The 18,926-nt window shown below is 47.4% G+C and overlaps 1 protein-coding gene across 1 annotated transcript in view; it reads right to left on the bottom strand.

The window, feature by feature from the left end:
- Window positions 1-18,926, bottom strand: part of LOC144784212 (uncharacterized) — a 287,530-nt gene that overhangs the window by 24,948 nt on the left and 243,656 nt on the right. Inside the window, exon 3 of the mRNA XM_078662867.1 lies at window positions 2,534-4,544. Coding sequence (XP_078518993.1) covers window positions 2,534-4,381 — 1,848 coding nt within the window. The 5' untranslated portion in view covers window positions 4,382-4,544. The remainder of the gene's footprint in view (window positions 1-2,533; window positions 4,545-18,926) is intronic.

Raw genomic sequence — 18,926 nt, 5'->3', positions numbered from 1 at the left:
AGATGTTATGGTGGTCATCATCATCATTCAGTGTGGCACGTGTACATGTTCTCCAACAGACCACCAACAGCAACTCAGTCTGTAGTGAGTGACTACGATTAAGTCCAGACTGCACCTGCAGTAGTAGGAGTACAATTGGATACATATTATTATTAAATATCGAAACATTGACCATCACTTGAGACACAAGTACTTTGTTATTATATTAAACTACTAGTATAGTTCTACTTCATGCACATTTGCTCTGAGTCAGCAAGCATCCAATGCAACGTATGGCATCATTCATTTCATATACCTGTCTTTCTCTTCTTTGTGGCTGTCAGATCACAGATGCAGCAGAACCTTCTGAAAGTGATGACGAGTTTACTTTAATTTTGGAGCCCTGCTCAAGTTCTGACATTGAAGAGTTGTGTATGCCTGCAGACAGAGGTGTAGCCTTAAGACAGTGATGCATTTCAGATTGGAAACAAAACAGAAGATGGCTATAGTCACGTATGTTTCACTTGTTATGGAGGGACTGTTAGAGGCTACATTACTGCACTATTGTCGATCTCCATCCAATGTATGGCAAGATGGAAATGTATTTAGGGTGAGTCAGGAAGAAGGAGCAGGACTCTGATGAGTGGAGTGCTCAGATGTGCAACTCCAATAGGTAATTAAAAGAGAAAGGAAGATGGTGTTGGTTTTGAAGTTTGAGCCAGAAAGACAGATACACACAAATAAGGAAGGGAGAAATAAAGGCAGGGAGATTGTAACAATTTAAAAGCCTAGTTGTCAGGGAAGAGGAGCTCGTCCTCAAACCCTGGTGGTTCTTCTGAACAAAGTAGGTCATGTAACCCACTAGTTATGTCTTTCGACTCGCTCTCCTCTTCTAGCTCTGATTCACGTATTTTGTAGTCTGGTGGTATGAAGTGCTGATTCCTTTTGATCATGGTTAACCTCTCCACGCTTTTGTTCGAGAGACTGGTCCTTTTCACAGTCACAATGGCACCAGCAGCACTGAAAACACGCTCAGAAGATACCTTGCAACAGGGCAAGCTAGATACTTTATCGCCAGCCTGCTGAGCACTGGCCATTGGCTTCTAGTCCTATACCAATACACCAATGGGCTTTGCTCCATGAACACCTCTGTTGTGTCATCCAGATAGGCCTGGACCAACTGCTCAGTGTTCATTGGTGCTCGGGTTTGCTCGTCCTCTTTTTGCTTTGCGACAGCAACGGACTTACCCATCCCTTTCTGTAGAAACCAAGCAGTTTTTTTTTGCTTGTGTCTGATGAATCAGATCCTGTTGGTGCGATTGTTGTTATTGTTTGTGTTGGTGACTGCTGGGAAGCAAACGCACTGCTCGCATACTGTGAAGAAGAACCTGACTCTGTAGGATGCTCAGTAGTACTTGCACTGTCCTGGGCTGGCACTGGCAGGCCTCTAATTGAGAGCCGTTCGTTTTCTAAATCAGTGGCTTCCTCGGCTATTTCAGTTTTGAAAAAGGAATTACTGCATTACTGTTCACAAAAAATTTGTACCGTGGACCCAAAATTGTGGCAGTAATGTAATGTTGATATGACACAATCTTATTTTGAATCCTTGTATTCTCAGATAAGCGGCCGGCTAAGGACTTCGCCAAATTACATGCTTCAAGTTTTCCTTCAACACCTTCGTATGTTTCAGACACCTCCTTCAGCTCTTGCTCTAGCATGTACAACAGTGGGATAGCTTGGCCCATAGTACAGTACTCCCTGCTGACTGCACGTGTGAAGACCTCAAAAGGAAGTAGCATCTCTGTCAGGCATTTAATGAGGCCCCATTGCGACATCTCAACTGTCATGGCTTTAATAACAGTTGGATCCCCTGATCTTCTTGACATTGTCATGACATAAGCATTAAGTGGTATGTACAGCTCAAACAGCCGATCAAGCATGTAATAAGTAGAGTTCCAATGTGTTGGGACCTCCTAGATGAGTGCTTTGACTGGCATTTTATACTCACGTTGAATGACCCGTAGCTGCTTCTGGGCTATAAAGAATGATTGAAATGCGTGCAGATTCTTCTGCAAATGGTCAGTAAGTTGCTGACTTTGCTTTCATTTTTCAGAAAGTCTTGAACCGCAATGTTAATGCAGTGTGCCAAACACGGGACCCTGAAATAGCGACCATCTTCCATGGCCTTAACTATATTACTGCCATTGTCGGTGGCAACAAAACCAATGTTGAGGCCTCTTGGTCGCAGCCATTCAAAGACCTTGCTGTTGAAGTCATCCAAAATGTTTGCAGCAGTATGCGATTTCTCCATAGCAAACATGGCTACAGTAGCATGTCTGCGAGTATCATTAAAAATCTCAGTAGTGTCTATGCCTGCAGATATCTTGCCTCTAACACCTGAAAAAGAGATCCAGTGTGCAGTGATGCACATGTAATCAGTGGCTTGGCAACTGGTCCACATGTCTGTTGTCAGGTAGATACTATGCACAGCACTCTGCTGCAAGGCTTTTCCAAGCAATCCCAGAACGTCGTGGTGTAGTGCTGGAACAGCAACTCTGGCAAAATAGTAGCGGCTGGGAACATTCCATTTTGGGCAGAGGGTTGTCACAAATTCCAGGAAACCCACCCCTTCAACAAAAGAAAAAGGGAGAAAGTCCAGAGCTAACATTTTAGCAGGCTTAGCATTGTACAAACGTGCTATTGGGTGGTTGCACTCGTACTTTCCCTCCTGCCTAAACATGCTAACAATGGTACGCTGCTTGGTATTTCTTTCAGTTATGCCCGATGCAGTACTTCGTGTCGCAGACTTCGCACCCGTACTCCTTGGTGTCTCCGGGTTACTCTTACTCTGGTGCCACTGAGATGTTGCTGATGCAGAGGATGTGGGATCTACCACTGCAGTGCTGGGGAGTCGGACAGAGGTACTTAGTGTACCACTACCAGATAGAATGTCTCCCTCTTCTTCCTGTTCGACCCGTGGACCTTCTACTGCTTCCCCACCAACATTAATGGTTCCTGCTTTAATGATACGTAGGTGGTCCTCCCACTTGATTGCGTGGTATTTTTTCATATGGGTCATTTGGCCTCCGGTACCATAGTTTGTACCAAGCTTACCACGACTAACAGAGGAATGACAAATGGAGCATATAGCAATGTTCTCCTCATTTGCGCTAACAGTAAAGAAGTCCCACACTGGGGAGCTTAACTTTTGTCTCCTGCTAGAGGTGCCACTTCCAAAGCCAGATGAACTGGAGGTTGTGTGTTGAAATTCACTATGTGGCTGCGCAGTAGTACCACTACCTACTTCTGATGAGGTGGAACTTGTGGTGGATGTAGGACGCTGCCGGCTCTGTGCAAATGTAAAACTGGAAGCTGGAGGTAGTTTTGGTGTAGCCTGTGTTGGTGGTATGCGTGCTACATCCCTAGTCGCAGCCAGTCTTGATAGGGTTAAAATGTTGGTCTCCATGTCCTCAGGGCCAGGAGTAATGCTTGTGATGACTGGGTCTGACTCATCATCACCATAATTATCCGGCTGTTCAACATCGCACTCCATAAGTGGTAGGCTTCCTGGAACCTTCCTTTTCCCTAGCCTGGTCTTCTTGGGATGTCTCTCCCTCTCATGCTCAGATTGTTGTGGCTCCCAATTGAGATCAAGATCATCAGAAGGGATGCTTGGCAAAGAACTCCATGGACTAACCCTCCTTTTCCTTGGTGGGGATTTGGAAAACAATAGATCTCCTGCATGAGTTGCCGCCTCTTCTTGCTCTGCATCAGGCTCAATTTCCTGAACTGCCCCGACTTCGGGAGGAACAACAACTACTATTGCCGGTGGTGGTTCTTGAACAACAACTATTGCAGGCGGTGGTTGTGGTTGTTGTTTTCGTTGAACATCTACTATTGCGGGCGGTGGTTGCGGAACAACTACTATTGCAGGCGGTGGTTGTGTTTGTTCTTTTCGTTGAGCATCTACTATTGCGGGCGGTGGTTGTTGAACAACTACTATTGCGGGCGGTGGCTCAGGTTGAACATCTACTATTGCGGGCGCTGGTTGTTGTTCACCACTTTTCTGCTGTGTTCCCTCTTGCGTGGAATGTGTACTACTTTGAGATAGCGATAAGTTCAGCTCAGGCTCAGTATCACTGCTTTCCACCATTAGGCTGGCTACCTCTTCCCCACTCATCTGCTTGGGCCTCGGTTGGTGGCTTGGGCCCACTGATGCGGAGGTGCTGGCCCCAGCTTGGACCCCGGTCACTGCTGCTGCAGGCGTACTTTTTTTTCTCCCAAAAAAGGTTTTCGGGTCAACACCAGACTTAAGTGTCACTTCCTTCTTCTGTTCTTCCTTCTTCTTCTCAGCAACTTTCTTGGTCTTGGAGGACCTGGTACCTGCTTTCTTTGGGCCCATCTTCTTCAGATGTCAGCAGCAGCACTCAGTTGCACAAGTTGCTGAGAATGATGTCTGGTCAGGTTAGTAACACCACACGTGACGTAGTACAGAAGGACGTCCGTCTGGCAGTAGAACAGGCGATGAATGATGACAGACACCTAATCTTCAGTCTTTTGTGCACCTACAAGCAAAGAAGGCAGAACAACATCAGTCGAATGTGGATTTTTTTTTAGCTTTAATTTTAATTACTACTAGAAGTATTAGTACAACCAGTAAGAGTAAGAATAGCAAAGAACTAAAATGCAAATGTAGTGGAAGTGGAACTTGTTTATCCTTAATTTGTGCATCATTTCGGATGGATGCAGCATCAGTGACCTGAAGCAGATAGCAATGGGGATGTGAACAGTAGTAAGCCAACAGGAACAATGGCAAGACACAGGCCAATTTATCAAAAACAAAACAGCACACTACTACTACCACCACACCTCCACATGGGCACGCTCATAACAGGTACATGGGTAAAGGCCAGAAAACAATAAACTCAAGCAGGCCTATATCCCTCCCTATATGGCCAGAAAAAGGAGGATGCCTGTTACACATCACAGCTTAATGCACAAAAGAAAATCCCCATGGCTAAAAGGTTTGAAAGTTGCACAACAACACAAACAACAAAGGCATGTAGAGTTTACACCCAAACAGTTAACTACACCCCAAACACCACATTTGAAAATTCAATGCATTGCCACCCATGCCCTAAATGATGTTAAATTCAACAGACAAAATGGAAACCGCTACATCAAGCATCCCCGCTGACTACCTCTGGGACTCTAGGCCTACTGGCAGAAAAAATCACAAGTTTGTAGGCCTGCGGCAAAAAAACTAAAGCACAATGGAAGGTCACACAAAATGGCCGCCCCCACATGGCCTGGCCACCCCCAAAAACATGAAAAGAAAGAGAAGACAGACAATACATTCCTATGGCAAAAGGACAATGCTTGGCTTGACAAAATGGCCGCCAAGCCGCCCACATGGTCAGGCCACCCTCAAACAACAAAGTACATAGAGGACAGAAACAGTAAGTGGTCCATGCTCCAAAAACTACAAGCGAATGACAACCTAAGGAGTATCTTTTAGCAAAATGAACAGCATCTACATTTTCGGGAAGGTTTTAGGCAACTCAAGAGATATTGCTCGTGAGAATGCAAATTCGGCGTGTTCGGCAGCGCGAACTGTACAAAACGTCATTATCGCGTGCCCGAGCACGAACATTGAGCGCTCGAAGAAGACAAAAACTGTAAGGTCGTGTTGTAGCACTGTGCAAAGTTACCAAAACTACGCGAGCTGAATTCTAGGGTTACCTAGTGCGCAGAAAAAGCCATATTATTCAACACACACCCAAAACCTGCAATTCAACACCAAAAACACATTTTTCTAATAAATCCAAAGCCATCCATGACCTACATGATGTTACACTTACAACTTAAACACCCCTATAACAGTTGAACAACTTTCATGCACCCATGATGAGGACTCTAGTAGTACACTTGGGCCTACTGGCAGAGTAGGCCACAAGCTTGGAGGCCTATGGCAAAAACACAGAGGCTACTACTGGTACCAGGAAATGGCCGCCACGACATGGACAGGCGGTCACAATAAAAAAAAGAAAAGGAATAAAAAAATAAGAAAGGAATAAAAATAAAAAACAGACAAAGCAGGCCTATGGGAAAAGCAAAATGCATGGCTTCACCAAATGGGAATGGGCACCAGCCCCATGGTCAGCCCACCAACAAGAAAGTACATACAATTTAAATAAACTCAAGCAGGTCTATCAATAACCCTATATGGCCAGAAAAAGGAGGATGCCTGTTACACATCACAGCTTAATGCAAAAAAGAAAATCCCCATGGCTAAAAGGGTTGAAAGTTACACAACAACACAAACAACGAAGGCATTTACAGTTTACACCCAAACAGTTAACTACACCCCAAACACCACATTTGAAAATTCAATACATTGCCACCCATGCCCAAAATGATGTTAAATTCAACAGACAAAATGGAAACCGCTACATCAGCATCCCCGCTGACTACCTCTGGGACTCTAGGCCTACTGGCAGAAAAAATCACAAGTTTGTAGGCCTGCGGCAAAAAAACTAAAGCACGATGGAAGGTCACACAAAATGGCCACCCCCACATGGCCTAGCCACCCCCAAAAACATGAAAAGAAAGAGAAGACAGACAATACATTCCTATGGCAAAAGGACAATGCTTGGCTTCACAAAATGGCCGCCAAGCCGCCCACATGGTCAGGCCACCCTCAAACAACAAAGTACATAGAGGACAGAAACAGTAAGTGGTCCATGCTCCAAAAACTACAAGCAAATGACAACCTGAGGAGTTTCTTTTAGCAAAATGAACAGCATCTACATTTTCGGGAAGGTTTTAGGCAACTCGAGAGATATTGCTCGCGAGAATGCAAATTCGGCGTGTTCAGCAGCGCAAACTGTACAGAACGTCGTTATCGCGTTCCCGAGCACACACATTGAGCGCGCGAAGAAGACAAAAACTGTAAGGTCGCGTTGTAGCACTGTGCAAAGTTACCAAAACTACGCGAGCTGAATTCTAGTGTTACCTAGTGCGCAGAAAAAGCCATATTATTCAACACACACCAAAACCTGCAATTCAACACCAAAAACACATTTTGCTAATCAATCCAAAGCCATCCATGACCTATGATGTTACACTTACAACTTAAACACCCCAAAATCAGTTGAACAACTTTCATGCACCCATGATGAGGACTCTAGTAGTACCCTTGGGCCTACTGGCAGAGTAGGCCACAAGCTTGGAGGCCTATGGCAAAAACACAGTGGCTACAAACACAAAATGGCCGCCACCACCTGGCCAAAGCACCCACAGAAAGTAAATGAACTCAAGCAGGCCTACACTAACTACATGAACTACTAGGGTTACCTAATTTTACTAAAACAAATTTAAATTCTACTAAAACAGAGTATGCAATTAAATCCAATGCCATCCATGATGTTTTACAGACACAACAGAAACATGGGTGGGCCCGTGGGTACCTCTGGGCCTACTGGATGAAATTTCAAACACATACAACTTGGCCCCTCATGAAAGTACAGGCCTCCCTCAATAATAATTTTTTTTAAAGATTGAGAAGCACAGAAAACTGTAGTTAAAAAAAACCCAAACCAAACAACATTTACAGTACACCAATTCTCAATTCTCAAACTTACTTGTAAAAGAAAAGTTCAAATCCAAAATTCCTCAATAAATCCAATTAAATGCTATGATGCAGCAGACATACACAAAGAGTGATCCTTCCAGCTCCAATTCCAAATGAAAGTGAAGACCACATGGACAAAGCGCTGGGAGGAGCCTGGTGGACAGGAACAGGAAGTTGGAGACTCAGGGGCACTTCCTTTCTCTTGAAAAAAAGAGTAGAAACAAAAAGAGGACTCCTAGCCCAAAAAAATACAGCCAAATCACAATCTGAGGGGTTAAATGAACATTTTTGAGAAGATTTTAACATGCTCGAGAGATATTCTGTGCCAGATTGCAGTTTCTGCGTGTTTGGAAACGCGATCTTACCAACATGGCGCTGCAAGGAGGACCGCGCGTCCCAATGACATGTTCGCGTGTCCGAATGACGTAATCTCGTTCTCAAAGTCGCATGGGATTGTGCGGCCGGATTCCAAACATCGTAGCGAACGCGACCGGGAGAGAAAAGCGAGAAAGCGAACGCAGAACCACGGTAAGTCATTACCGCGCACGCGAGAATGCTATTGAGCGCGCGAGGATGAAAAACTACTACGCTACGATGTAGATTGCGAAGTAGTCGACAACTTCGCGCTCGCCGCAAAGTGCGAAGTTGCTGAAAATTCGCAAACTCGGCGAACGGAGCGTAGTTCTACGCCCAGGGTTAGTATTTATGGAGTAGTCGTATTCAGTAGTAAAATTACTCCAGAGGGATATCAAATGAAACAGCTTTCAATGTCTAGGGACCTTGGTTGGAGCCACCGTTTCTTTTATTAATATAAAGTGCACTTGGCATGGGCTAAAAAAACAACTTTACAAGGAGCCTGATGGGGTCTGCTTGTCAGTCGCAACTGGATATCATCAAACAATCAAGGTGCCTTCATTAATTGTAGTACCTGAGTTTGATATCTGGTCCTGTGATATGAAAGACCACGCTGGGCAGGTACTGAAATGTGTATATTTATTTCATGAACCTTTAATAGAAATTACGGCCTCCCTGCATCCGTCCAAAGTCAATGGATGAAAACGGGACTTTACTACTGAATAAGACTACTCCATAAATACTGTAGAAACCCCACGAAAAAGTGAGAAAACTGTCCTGAAGAAGGTGAAAACATCAATCGAATATCACCGAAGCGCCGCGTCAACTTTTTGTTTTCTGTAAAAATATGTAATATTTGATTGTGATTTTTTAACGATTTTAAAGCGCAACCTGTTTTTAACTGTATGTACAATAAATAACACAAATGTATTTTGATATATCAATTGCTGGGTTTATGTGGATTATTTAAGTGTTGGCTGACACAATTATGTTACAGGTGATTTCTCTTGTGTTGACTAACAATCTGTTTGGTAACAATCCGTCTGGTAAACTGTGTTTACATAATTGGTGTATATGTCTTTGGGACATTTTTGATACTACTGTTGAACTTACCCAGTCCCTATTGTCATTAGTAGGGTACCTCCCTTTGTTTATAAACAGGAAGAGTACAGCCAGGCTCCCCTGACCAATCACAATGCTGCAATGCAGTATGTGATTGGTGAGGAAAACAACCTTTACAACGCAACCAATACATCGCACTACATTTACAACGCAGTCATTATATCGCAGCATCCTTTACAACGCATGTCACTACAATGCATCCATTACATTGCATGTCACTACAATGCATGACACTACATCATATGTCACTACAACGCAGGAATTACAATGCATACCATTACAACGCATACCATTACAATGCATAGTACCCCTACACTATCCAACACTTACTCCACTGTTGCACCCCCTGGATTTAGAATAGTAATTTTTATCCCTACACCATCCAACACTTACCTTAAATGCAATGTAATGGTATGCGTTGTAAAGGTATAATGCAATGAAATGGAATGCATTGTAAGTGTAGTTTTAAAACATTTGTTGTAGTGGTATGCGATGTAAGTGTATGCGTTGTAAAGGATCTTGCGATGTAAAAACTGCATTGTATTGGCATGCGTTGTAAATGTATGCGTTGTAACGTCATACATTCGTTGGTGAGCACCCAGGCTCCCTTGACCAATCATAACGCTGCAATACAGCACTGTGATTGGTTTTGAGCGTCCTGGTTCACCGCTCAACCAGGGAATGGGGGCCTAGGGTTGTTCTCCACGCAGGCTGTAATGCAGCCTCCATGAAGAATGGGGAAAGTGCACATGACTGCTTTGGGCGGCCCGAGAGGGGCGAACAAACAGTCATCGCGTACTTAGTAGAGGGCAAATCACTCCTCCCTGCACTGCTCCGAGCCCAGAGCAGCACCGCCCACCTGCCAGCATGCCAGCAAAGACGAAGGATACATAAAATAATAAGACCTCTAAGTTATTATCATTTTATGTTTCTTCTTCCTCCGACTGCTTAAAAGCAGCGGGCGGGGGGGGGCGCGGCCGGGCAAGATGGCCGAGCAGACGTGAACTGCTTCGGTCCCCGGTCCGCGCAGCGCACGGCGAGCATTATCCGCGGGACCTGAGGCGTGAATGGACATTGCGACTCACCCTCAGACTGCAGAACCAACGCAGCACACGGCGGTGGAAGTTTGAGCGGCCCACGAAGCCCCAGGCGCTCTAACTCCTCCGTGTTCTGAGTCGGAGCAGGGCTCCGAATACAAGATGGCGGCCGACGCGTGAATCAGCACGAACACCGGGAGCCGCGACCGGCACATGCTGAGGCGCCTGAGGAGATCGTCCGTCCCGATAAGGAGGTGGAGGTCCGAGGGATGAGTCCTGAAGTTCGGCAGACTCCTGCCTGTCCGCTGCACACTCCGGAGGCAGCAGACCCGAATGCCTGACTCTAAAATGGCGGCTGCGAGGACGCCTTGAGACGAAGCTGAGCCTCGTGGAGCTCCACAGCATTCCTGAGCATGGCCTGGCTGAATCTTGTAGCAGGAGAGAGGCACTCTATGAGCCACAGACAGCAGGAGCACTAATGGGTGGCGGAGGCGAGTGCCACAGCCTTACCGGATGACTCCTGCAAGGTGAGAGATCTGGAAGGGGACAATGCCACTGTGATCGGGCCGCTCAACACTTAGCGCGTTCTCCTCCTCGAGCTCCTGAGTGGGAGTGAGGACACACGGGCCGACACTGAGGTGGCGGGGCTGACAGGACGCCCTATATCACTGCTGGTGGACAGTAATTTGCTGCTTTCCGTCCCTGGCCCTCCGCTGGTGATATCAAGAGCTCTTCCGACAGACTCTGGGCGGCTGGACGGTGACTGCACGCTTACTTATGCCTCCGAAGAAAGGCGCAAATAAAGGGACTGGTAAAGTATCGGATTTCTTCGCTGCTGCGGACGCTCGACCGGCTCTTCGAGGCAACTCAGAGAAGACGACCATGGCCCTATCCAAGGCGGATCTCCAGTCCATGCTTAAGGACTTCAAGTCGGAGTTACGTAATGAACTAGGCCAGGACATTAAAACGTCTATTGACCAGCTACGTTCGGTTATCTCGGAATGCCTGGCCTCTCTTCAACGCGATGTGGACTCGGTGGGCACCAGAGTTCTTGACCTAGAATCGCAAAAAGAACACAAGCAAGCAATGGGTGAGTGCCAGGAAGATGTACGTTCTTTGAAGGAACAACTCCAGCTAACGCAACTGAAGGTAGAGGACCTGGAAAACCGCGCTCGACGGGAGAACATCCGTGTCAAAGACCTGGAAGAGGGAGCGGAGGGGCCCGATCTGGAGGCTTTTATGGAAGGCCTCTTTGCGGAGATCTTAAGCCCCACAGTGCTAAAAATAAAGCTCGACAGGGTACACAGGGTGGGCCCTCCCCCGAGGGGTGAACGACGGAAGCCTCGGGACATTCTGGCAAAATTCCACTCTTATAAGGCCAAGGAGGCGGTCTTGCAGGCAGCCAGGGCCAAGGACTCAGTTTCCTTCCAGAATTTCTCCTGTGCCATATTTCAGGATGTTGCCCCATCTACACTAGCCCGCAGACAAACTCTGCGTCCTGTTACTGCCAAACTTCAGGAAGACGGGATTAAATATCGCTGGACGTACCCTTTTGGCCTTAGCTTCGAACTTCACAACAAGAGACAGCATCTCACCACCTTGGGAGAGGGCCTGCACCTCCTGGGTCTGCCAGCGGAGAAAAGCGACCCCTCATCGGGTGCACTGTGCAATTCTTCGGGTGGTACGGCCTCCAACTTGACCTGGTCGCAGACCACGATCAAGAAGAACCGCTGAAGACGACGGTGGGTGAGGATATATTCCATTGTGTGGGGGCTGTGGTGACTCTAAATAGTTCCCTCTCGCAAAAGAGGTAGCAAGCCCACCTTGATCCTAGTTTGTTCCACGCCATGCCACCCAAGGACATAAACGTTGGAGCGGGTGTCGCGCACCACAATGATTGAGGCACGTTCGGAATGACTTTTGTTCCACTGATACCTTACTAAGATGAGGCTGACACGCTGTGCGGACTGGGTCCCAGGACCCGTAGTCCCCACCAGTCTATGCGCGGGCAGACTTGCCTTGCGCAGCGACGAAACAAATGTTTTCGATTGTTGTTTTGGGTTTCTATTCTGTTGAGTTTTTGGAGGGTTGGGGGCAGGAGGATTCCTTTTTGTTCTTAATTGCAGAGTCTTCCGAGTGGAATCATCTGGGGGGGACGGGGGAGGTGAAAAGAGAGAGCGACCCAAGCCATGCTGTAGAGGAGAATTCTGACATGCTAACGCGATCAGAGCCTAACAGGCGGCCATGGGGGAGCGTATGGGGAAGTGACACGATGCACAAGGGTAAAGGGCTAGATAGTCTGTTAATACAGGGTCGCCCAGGTTCTGCACCACAATGCCAATCACAGTAGGTACATGGAACGTTAAGGTGCTTAACTCCCCTCAGAGGCGTCAGAAGGTCTGGAAGTACATCCTGGACCATCATCTGGATATAGTGGCACTCCAGGAAACACACTTACTGAAATCTGAAGACTTCCGTCTAAAACACAAACAATACCCACTTATTTATAAATCCTCTGCCTCTACTAAACATAGGGGGGTGGCGCTCCTTTTTCGATCCACCACTCAGTTCCTAGGTATCCAGAGCCATAAAGACGGACGATGGCTGATGATTAAGGGGCGACTAAAAGGGAAGCTATGTACCTTCGTGGCAGTTTACGCCCCCAACAGCGGGCAAAAAGGTTTCCTGCATACACTCCTGGGTAAGGTGACAGACTTTGCAGAGGGTCCTTTGTTTCTTATGGGGGACTTCAATTTAGTTTGGCACCCAGAGCTTGACAGCACACATACTCACCGCTCTGACTTGGGCTCCTTCTCCATTGACATTCAGAGGCATATTCAAGACAAGGGCCTTTTAGACACATGGCGCGCTCTATATCCACACACCCGGGATTATTCCTTCTTCTCCCACGTCCACCACTCCTATTCCCGGCTAGACTACATCTTCGCCAGTCAGGCCCTACAGGGCAATCTCCAGGAAGCCAATATATCCCCCAGCTCAACGCAAAGAAAACAGAGATCATGATCGTTGGTAGGAGGGTGGAACTTTGGGGGGACAAGTGGTGGCCCGTCGAACTGGGGCCGGTCCCCCGCCTGGTCACTGAACTAAAGAATTTGGGAGTATGGATGGACCCTGCTCTCAGCTATGTGGGCCATTCGAAGAAAATCGCGGCCTGCTGTTTCGGTATCTTGCGGTCGCTGCGTCCCATTCTGAAGTTCTTTGACCGTGGTACCAGGCAGCTGATAGTCCAGGCCACTGTGCTATCTCGCCTGGACTATGCAAGCTCTCTCCTGGTAGGGACCAATGTGGCAGAGACTATCCGCCTCCAACGTGTGCAGAACGCCGCGGCGAGAGCCATTGTTGGCTTACCTCGAACGAGCTCCGTCTCTGGCACTCTGAGATCGCTGCACTGGCTGCCCATCAAGTCACGTATTCAGTTTAAAGTGCTTTGTCTGGCGTTTAAGATCTTGAGGGGAGGAGGTCCCCAAATTCTTGAAGATCTTTTGTCTTGGTACGTCCCTCCCCGTTCTTTGAGATCGGGGGGCCAAGCTCTTGCCGTGATCCCCCGATACAGGCTGTGTCGGGTTGGTGGCCGGTCCTTCCGGGTCAAGGCAGCCGAGCTTTGGAACTCCCTCCCAGTTGAGCTGCGGCTAACAGACAATCTGTTAGCGTTTCGTAAAGCTCTGAAAAACTTTTCTTTTTTAAACTGCCCCCTTTTGCTTTTATTTGTTGTGTTCTTGGGATTTGTTGCACATTTGCCTGCCATGCGCCAGGACGCCCCTTAGCTGGGGCAGCTGCGCGCAATACAAATGTGTGTAACATAACATAACATAACATATCAGTGTCAGACCACGGTCTCTACTCAGTATGTCTTTCCTGGTTGGGCAATGCCCCATCGCCTGCTCGGTGGTACTTCCCTGCGTCCTTGGCGAGGGATAAGGAATCGTGTGCCCAATTGCGGGAGACTATCAAGGAATTTTTCACCCTTAATAGACCTGAGGACACCTCTGAGTATGTCTCGTGGGACTCCTTCAAGGCCGTGCTGCGGGGCAAGTGTATAGTGCTTAACTCGGCCCTGAACAGGCAATGGGCAAAAGACAGAGAACTCCTAGAGGAGGAGCTAGCGGCTGTTGAACAAACCCACAAACTTACACCCACCAGACAGACAATACGCAAACTCACGGCAATCAGGGGCAAACTTCGAGATATTTACATCAATAGAGCTGAATTCACTCTTCTCAAGCTGCGTTATCTGTACTATACCCAGGGCAATAAAGTAGGGAAACATCTTGCAAGGCAACTGAAAGACAAAAGAGAGCGGGAGTACATAGGGGGCATTCAAGGTCCATCGGGAGTGATTACTCATAGGGACGAGGACAAGGCGGACCTCTTTGGGGAGTTTTATAAGACTATATACTCAGTGGACGCGTTGGACGCTGACAAACAACAGGACTTTCTTAGGGATTCGCCCATCCCAGAGGTCTCTCCTGCATGGAATGAGGAGCTTGTAGCTCCAATCACACTTGAGGAGGTGCTCTCGGCTATCAAAGCGCTGAAACCCCACAAAGCACCAGGCACTGATGGTTACACCGCAATTTTTTACAAAACATTCGCAGCCAATATCGGTCACCACTTAGTTCGGCTTTTTAACCAAATGGTCGCGGATGGGGACACAACTGACTCCATGGCCGAAGCAGTGATCTCAGTGATTCACAAGTCAGGGAAAGATCCCACACGATGCGCCTCCTACAGGCCTATCGCCCTCTTAAACATCGACGCGAAGCTGTACTCCTCTATTCTGGCTAAGAGACTGAATGGTCTCATGTCGCTCCTTATCCACCCAGACCAATTTGGCTTCATTGCGGGCGCCAAACCCACGACAACACCTGCCGCATTGTTCACTTAATTGAGAAGGTCAACAAATGTAAGATTCCTGCAGTCCTGGTCGGGCTTGATGCCGAAAAGGCGTTTGACCGCGTCGACTGGAAGTTCCTCCTAGCCACACTCTCGGCATTTGGCTTTTCCCCTCAATTCATAAACATGCTCCAGGCCACCTATAGGTACCCACGGTCTAAGGTTTCGGTGAATGGCGTTCAGTCCGCTCCCTTCACCCACTTTAGGGGAACTAGACAGGGATGCCCCTTGTCCCCTTTGTTGTTTGCCCTCAGTATAGAACCATTAGCCATAGCTGTCTGGGAGCACCCGGGGATTGAGGGTATCCCCTTCGCAGGAGAATCCCATAAGATCTCCCTTTTTGTGGACGACATCCTCTTGTCCCTATCCAACCCGACGGTGTCTCTCCCGCACCTACAGAAGGAGCTCGAACGCTTCGAAAAAGCGTCAGGCTTTAAGGTTAAATAAATAAATAAAAAAGGTTAATCTAGATAAATCTTATATACTTAACCTCACTCTCTCGCAAACGGAGGCCCTTCACCTTCAATCGCTTACACCTCTGGCATGGGCTCCCTCTTCCATACAATACTTGGGTGTGCAATTGACGCCGACGGTGGAACAGCTATATGCAGCCAATTTTCCCCCCGACTATCGCTCGCATTCAGGCAGAGCTGACGAGGTGAAAGCCGCTCATCCTATCCTGGTTAGGTCGTATCCACGCCATAAAGATGACCCTTATTCCTAAATTGCTGTACTAATTCCAGGCGCTTCCCATAGACTTAGAAAAGGACTTCTTTAGGCGCATAAAGGCAATGATCCTACGCTTTATCTGGCTGGAGGGGCGTGCACGTTTTTCCTTCTTTATGCTCCGTCGCCCTCAGCGGGAGGGGGGATAGGTCTCCCTGACATCCAACTTTATTATAAGGCGGCATAACTCAGGATCCTAGTCGAATGGTCCCAGAAAGAGTCTGAGAAACACTGGCTTCACATGGACCGCAGCGTAGCAGGGAGAACGATCTGGGACCTCATATGGCGTAAGAGACAAGATAGACCCAAAAATGCCTATCTTAGCACCCCTACACGTACCACCCTAAAAGTCTGGGACTCAGTGGCGATGGCAGAGGGCTGGTCTTCCTTCCCTTCTCCCTTTACACCCATACATTTCACTTCAGCGTTTCCCCCAGCGCTCCAAGAGGGACCTTTTGACGCCTGGAGGGAAGGGGGCTGCCTCGTGCTGACTCATTTGTTCCATAATTACGACCCCCTTACATTTGATAATTATAAAAGAGATTACGGGGTTGGGGACTCGGAGCGATACCACCACGCCCAGTTGTTGCATTGGGCTCTCGGTCCCCAGGTCCGAGAGGGGGCTACCCGACCCCTCACTAAGCTTGAATCCTTCCTTTTTCAATCTACATCCATGAAGGGCGCAATTTCCTCACTATATAAACTCCTGCTGTCCACAGCACCCTCACCCCGGCCGAGGTACATGACTATGTGGGAGGGACTGGCCCGATGAAGAATGGGCCCATTTGTGGTCTGACATCTTTAAATGTAATCAATCCACAGATCTACGGGAGGCACACCTGAAAACAATGATGGACTGGTACTTATACCCGTCCAAGCTGGCCCGAATCTTCCCGGGTACATCGGATAGGTGCTGGCGAGGGTGCGGACTGCTTGGAGACTTCCAACACATTTGGTGGGATTGCCCATCCATTAGGCCGTTCTGGGAGGAAATCTTGGCTCAGGTGAAAGACATATTGGGGTACTCTGTCCCAACAGCCATGGCTGAGATACTTCTGGGTGTCCGTGACCCTATGCTAAAACATCAAACTAGGGCGGACAAGAGAATCATGTGGCTGTGCATAGGAGTAGCCAAGATCACTATAGCGGTGGCGTGGAAGAGAGAGAGGCGCCAGCAATGTCCCTATGGCATTCCCAGCTCTGGCGTTTGCTTAGTCTGGAACGCATGTCGGACATTTTCCGGGAAGACTTTAAGAATTTCGAATTTAGATGGGGACCGCTGGTTTCCTTTCTGTCTCGGGGGTTGCCGTCTGCAGTATGTTCCCCTACAGTTCGGGCCATACATCTTTTCCAGCTCTGAGACGGCTCCACATTGGTGACACTAGATCAGGATATAACACACCACCACCAGGGGGGGCGGGGGAGGGGGGTTTCTTGGGGGGATGGGGGGTTGTTCTGTTTACATGATTTATCTCTTGGTACGCTTTCCACCTTTGGGAACATTCCTCTGTATTTGTACAATCTGGACCATACCCAAGGAGGGCCCCGTGAAGGGCAATGACTCTTGCAGAGAAGTTGACAGAGCTAACGTGAACTCTTATTGCCAACTCCACTGAGCAGGTTTTCGCTGCAGTACCCATAACTTTTAGAATCTGTGTCCTTTAAGTTGAGCTGCAGATTGGGAGTGAGGCACATTGATCTGAGCTCTGGGGTTCCTCCTTTTAAGTTTAACCGCTTGATTTATGCCAAGATTTCCCCTGCGAGGGATTATGGGCAGATTGTGCCATGAGTCTTTTTTAAGAAACTTAATAAAAACTTCTTTGACAAAAAAAAAAGCAGCGGGTGACGATCCTCCACCATAGCGGAGGAGCGGCCCCTGCAAGAACCCAACGGGATCCGCGCACGTCCAGCTGGGCTAGGATCCAAATATTTTTTGATGCTTCTGTCATTGCATCCAGACATATAGGACATGAAGTAATAATACTCCTACAACAAACCAGGGCCATTGGCTTTGTCAATGGTTGTTAGTTGCATATGATACATAACAATAACTATGGCTTCATTGTATAAAGTATTGACAATGCTTCAGTTCTGAAATGATGAGACTGTGAAAGAACTATAAGGCGTCTCTTTGAAGTTCCATCAAAGGCCGTGAGGGGGCGCTGCTGCAGAGTGGAGATCTATTCTTCATCCTGAAGAGCCCGATAGGTACGTGTTAGCTTATAAATTCAACCACACTAAGTATATGAATGTTTCAATACATTGAATCACAAGCCTTCAACGATAACCATTTGGGTTAATATAACAATATGGTTGGTTCATAGGCAGAAAGAATGGTCATCGACGTTTCGACCCGTCAAGTTCTGGGTGACAGTGTAACCTTAGGCTGGGGTCTTCATCAGGACAAAGGAGGAAGGGGCAGGGGACCTGTGAGGAGGGGGGGGGGGACAAAGAGTCAGTACGAGGCAATATGTGAATGAAAAGGACACAAATCATTTGTACTTTAAAATAAAAAACTAAAATGGTTACCGTGATTGTAAGTCATCACGGATCTAAGATTTCATGGTAGGTGTGGGCCAAGCGAGAAGGTAAGGGAGGTTGAATAAGATTCAGAAAAAATAAAGTAAAACGCATTTAGGCGAGTGGAAAGTGTGTCAAGAGCATAATGCATATGAACTCAGTGAATATCATAGAGTCAACTCACTTAATCTTGTTGGATAATCAGTATGGTAACATCAATTAAATTACGCCGCCTGGAAGCGGTCGGTTGAAACCAACACCTGAGAGGGATACAATAACCAACACTTAGTATGTCCACAGCAGTCCTAGGACTGAAACACAGCGTGATTGTAGCGACGTCGCATGCTAATAGGTGCATTATTATAGAGTCAGAAAACATCTATACGTCAAAACAACCAGAGTGCAAAAACGGGGGGTGACATTACGTAACCGAATAGAACCAGGCCGTTTGTGACAGAGAAAAAAATACGATTTAAAAATGGCAAATGCTGGGGCGCATTGGTGGTGGCTTAATTAATAAATAAACTCGCTCGTCAAACGGCTGCGTGCCCGTGTTGAGCGGCCCATAGCAGGGAGTATAGAGTGATGGCAAAAGTTCCATGGTGACAATTTGTCTCTTTGTTATCCTCAACGGTTCCACG

This window comes from Lissotriton helveticus, chromosome 10 (assembly GCF_964261635.1).
Source record: "Lissotriton helveticus chromosome 10, aLisHel1.1, whole genome shotgun sequence".
Taxonomy (NCBI): Eukaryota; Metazoa; Chordata; class Amphibia; order Caudata; family Salamandridae; genus Lissotriton; species Lissotriton helveticus.
Note: the sequence above shows the minus strand (reverse complement) of the source record. Positions and strands in the feature narration are given on the sequence as shown.